Source organism: Pseudomyrmex gracilis, unplaced genomic scaffold (genome assembly GCF_002006095.1).
Source record: "Pseudomyrmex gracilis isolate BER0280 unplaced genomic scaffold, ASM200609v1 scaffold_971, whole genome shotgun sequence".
NCBI lineage: Eukaryota > Metazoa > Arthropoda > Insecta > Hymenoptera > Formicidae > Pseudomyrmex > Pseudomyrmex gracilis.
The window spans coordinates 17,896-22,133 of NW_018021555.1; the positions used below are offsets into that span (position 1 = coordinate 17,896).

At 33.7% G+C, this 4,238-nt stretch overlaps 1 protein-coding gene across 4 annotated transcripts in view; it reads left to right on the plus strand.

The window, feature by feature from the left end:
- The window catches only part of LOC109861735, a 29,853-nt gene that overhangs the window by 15,348 nt on the left and 10,267 nt on the right, over positions 1–4,238 (plus strand). For all 4 annotated transcript variants that reach the window (XR_002251015.1, XR_002251016.1, XM_020441517.1 and 1 more), the window contains exon 2: positions 1,151–1,315. Coding sequence is in view for 2 of the 4 variants with exons in the window: in XM_020441517.1 (XP_020297106.1) it covers positions 1,151–1,315 (165 nt within the window). In the remaining 2 variants the exon portion in view is untranslated. The remainder of the gene's footprint in view (positions 1–1,150; positions 1,316–4,238) is intronic.

Here is a 4,238-nt window from a genome sequence, read left to right on the forward strand (position 1 = left end):
TGTAAAACTTTACATGTAAATACATATATTACATGTGAATTTCATATATATATATATATATATATATATATATATATATATACAAGCATATTCCTGCACATCTTGCAAAACACGGCTCTTACGACCACATTTTACATTTAGTCGAAATATTATTCAAATAAAATTTGATTGGATAAATTTATTTCACATATTCGAATAACAGTATATTCGAAGAATTCATTTGAATTATTATTCAAATAAAATTTTATTCAAAAAATTTATTCAAAATGATATTCGAATAAAGTTTTATTCGAATAATGCCCAACTCTGATACGCAATGTATTGAATAACGAATAAGTATTTATTTATTATTCAAGAGTGGCCAAATAATGAATAAATTTTTATTCGTCATTCACAAGTGGCCGAATGACGAGTAAATTTTTATTTATCATTCAATAAAAAGGCAAATTATGAATGTATTTTAATTCTTTAAGTTTTCGTTATTTAAATAAAAAATAATTGAATAATGCTCATCCCTGAATACAATTGTATTTCAAATACAAGTATTTAAAATATGCCCAGCTCTATACGCTTATCAGCGTATCTGTAAGAGTAGATGGCTTAAATCATGCAAGCTCTTCTTCATGAAAATTGAAAAATTCATTTCAAAAAAGATCTTGGCCAGTAATCGAACCCGAATCTTCTACATTTCGCGCAAATGCCTTTTCAATTCGGCTATTAAATGAATGTCTTGCAATAAATATAACTTAAAATACGGAATAACGCATAATTTTTAATCTGCGTAGATTAACAATTAAAAAGCTCGTAAAGATTTACTATTAATAAATTAGTAGGATTTTAATTATTAAATAAGTAGGATTATAATTAAATTAGTAGGATTTTAATTAATATTATAATTGAAAATTATCCGTTATTCTATGATTCAATTAATATTAAAACATTGCGAAAAATTAGAAATTATGGTCACTACAATCCTAATACTTAGTTGTAAATTTTTCCGAGCTTTTAAATTGTTGAGATTGAACTCTTCCCCATAATGTCTTTTTCTCTCCAAATATTTCAATTTTAAATACGTTGAAGATGCTTTCTAATTTATCGAAATATTTTATGCTGCGGGATTATCGCGGATTTTCGAAAACTATTCTTTTAGGGATTATTGCTTCGTCGATCAAATCTGTGAATGTTCCGCACGTTGTGCGGAACGGCACTGGACCGGTGGACCTAATCTGCATCTACGAGGTTGACAAATACGAAAACGGACTTGTAATTAAATGGTTTCATGAAGCGTATCAAATCTATCAGTGGATTCCACCGAGTAATTTACTGCTCATATAAACGCACTCACCCATCCACTCATCCATACACACCTACATACACACACACACGCGCGCGCGCGCGCGCAATCTTATTAAAACTTAATTGAACTGATGAATAACGCAACAAACAAATAATGGATAAATATAAAAAATCACTCCCCTCCGAATTCAATAAGATTGACATTGTCAAAGACATCACCTTGAGTAACAATCAAAAGGTTGTAGCTCGGTTTTTTCATGTTATCATAATGCATTGTAAGTATTGTTCATTGTTTTGTAGCCAAACATCATGTAAAGAATATATTTCTGACATTATTGTGAAAAACTGATATCTATCCGTTCTTCGTGTGCAAAGCGACGTTTAAATAAATATTCAGCTGTGTAAAATTTGTAATGTTCTACTGATGTTCCATAATGTGGAATATTTATAACGCTCGCATATCACGCCAAATTCTTTCAATATTTTGCAATGTACATCATGTATAATATTGAACCAAAATAACAAGACTACTTTTTTGTTCTTTTTGTTCGTGTTGTAAGCATGTAGGTAGGGGAGGCTACGCCCTCAGGGGAAGAACCCAGTAAACACAAAGTAACAGTAACGTAACAGTAATGTTATAATTTCACACTCAACAATGTAACTGCTACGTACACAGCGCGTCAGGAATTCGAAGAGTAGGCGCGGGATCGGAGGGCAAGCGGGGCGGTTGCTCGCCAACAAGCGCCGTATGAATCGTACGGCCCGCTTGCCCTCCGATCCCCGCGCCTACCTTCGAATTCCTGACGCGCTGTGTACAAGGCATGTTACATCGCAGTTACATTGTTGAGTAGGAAATTTATAACATTAATCGAAATATATAAGGTTCTAAGAGCAGTTCGCAGGATGTTTGTGCGGAAATATGTATGTATATATATGAATATATATACGTGTACACAAATAAATTTTTACAAGTGAGTTTTTTTTAATTGAGTTTTCAATTCTTCAATTCATATAGGATGCTAAATTTGCATCACGTATATGAAGGACCCCGAAAACCGCCCCAAACAAAACTAACTACTCTTAGAACCTTATATATTTCTTATATATTTCGTTGAATTTTCGAGGAGCTTAAGAATTTAATTGTTATAACATTAATGTTATGTTACTTTGTGTTTACTGGGAAGATCTCCTTTTTTCTCGAGGAATCCTCTCTCGAGAAAAAGTAAGGAACGACTTCCGATTATATTTTGCTTCATGTCAATAGTACGTGGTTTTTAGCAACACTTTAGGGTGCCAGTACATGAAGCGCGAAAACGCGGAAACGCGGAAACGCGGAAGTCAAAAGTAACTAGACTTTACTAGATTTCTGTGTTTCAGGCCATCACACAAAATTACTTAAGACCGTAAAACGTAGCCGTAAGAAAATTAACCAATCAGAATGTATACTATGTCGCCATCACTTTCGAACGTAAATTTCTGATTGGTTAATTTCCTTACGGTTATGTCTTACGGTCTTAAGTAATTTTATGTGTGATGGCCTTTCCGCGCGTTCCGTTCCGTCTGTTTTGATTACCTTATATTACATAGAGCATATATTGTGCGGAAAAGCGTAACGGAAAATTATAAAATATCAATTTTTAACAATATTTACTGATCAAAATGTTTGTATTCAATAGATAAACTGAAAAAATAAGCATATTAATAAAAATTGCAGTGAATTACGAGAAATCAATTTTTTAAAATAAATACAAATATCTATTTGTCACTATATCGTTCCGGTTTTCCGTGTAATTGTGCTTCATGTAATATAAGGAAAAATAAACCCGCGGAACAAGAGCGTCAAAATATTGTCAACGCGATTCTTGGCCATGTGGCAGAGATTCTTTCAGAGCCATCAAACGAAAAAAGAGGCCTTGGATCATTTATTAACGTTTTTATTTTCTGTACAATTGTATACTTATGTACTTGATACACACGGAAATACCGGATTCTGTTTTTCCGCTCAAACGTGCGGGAAGAAACAAACTCAATTCGCGGAAACGTGGAATCTAGTTACTATTTTCCGCGTTTCCGCGTTTCCGCGCTTCATATACTGTCACTCTTAATCGGAAGTCAATCCCTATTTTTTCTCGAGAGAGGATGTAGCTCCCCCTGTGAGCCTCCGTAGCGTTGCTCTCGCCTGCCTACACGCTTACACACAAACAAAATGTACATGATGTCGGAAAATAAGAATTTATTTATACCTTTTTTTGTGTATAACTTTTTAACAAACAACGAGCGACGACTAAAACCTTTTGATTGTTACTCAAGGAGATATCCTTGACAACATGTCACGCTGATTGATTTCGGAGAAAGAAACCTTCTGTAAATATTTATCTAAATAATCCCAGACGGCACAATGATGTATTTAAGATGTCTTGAAGATATCTCACAGAGACTTTGAATGTGCAAAAGATATCTCGTTGAGACATTTTCGAACGAGTGATGATGTTCAAATAATATCTCAGGGATATGCCTGANACTGCTAATGTCCACATCAAAAACATGCAAATGATATCTCTTGCAAAAGTTTTAAAAATGAGGGGAATTTCGAGATTTCACTCGAATTAGTTTTTGAAGGCCTGATACAGCTCACCGATCAACCGATGAACTCCATTGAAAGGGACCGGACCTGAAAAATCCTAAGNTGATTAGTGAGATTTGAACTCGAGACCTCCGCAAAGCCCATATCCGCAGCCCCTGCACTCAGTCTGCGAGACCACTTGCTTCTTACTAAATTATAATTGTTTGTATCTACTTATTCTTGAGCTATTGTACACATTTTGTTTATTATTTATTTTAATTATTATTTAATAAAAATATTGCAGTGCAATGTATACATTGCAACTTGAGAATTGATTTTCATATCTCGCGCAAAATATATTGTGCGAAGATTTGTGATA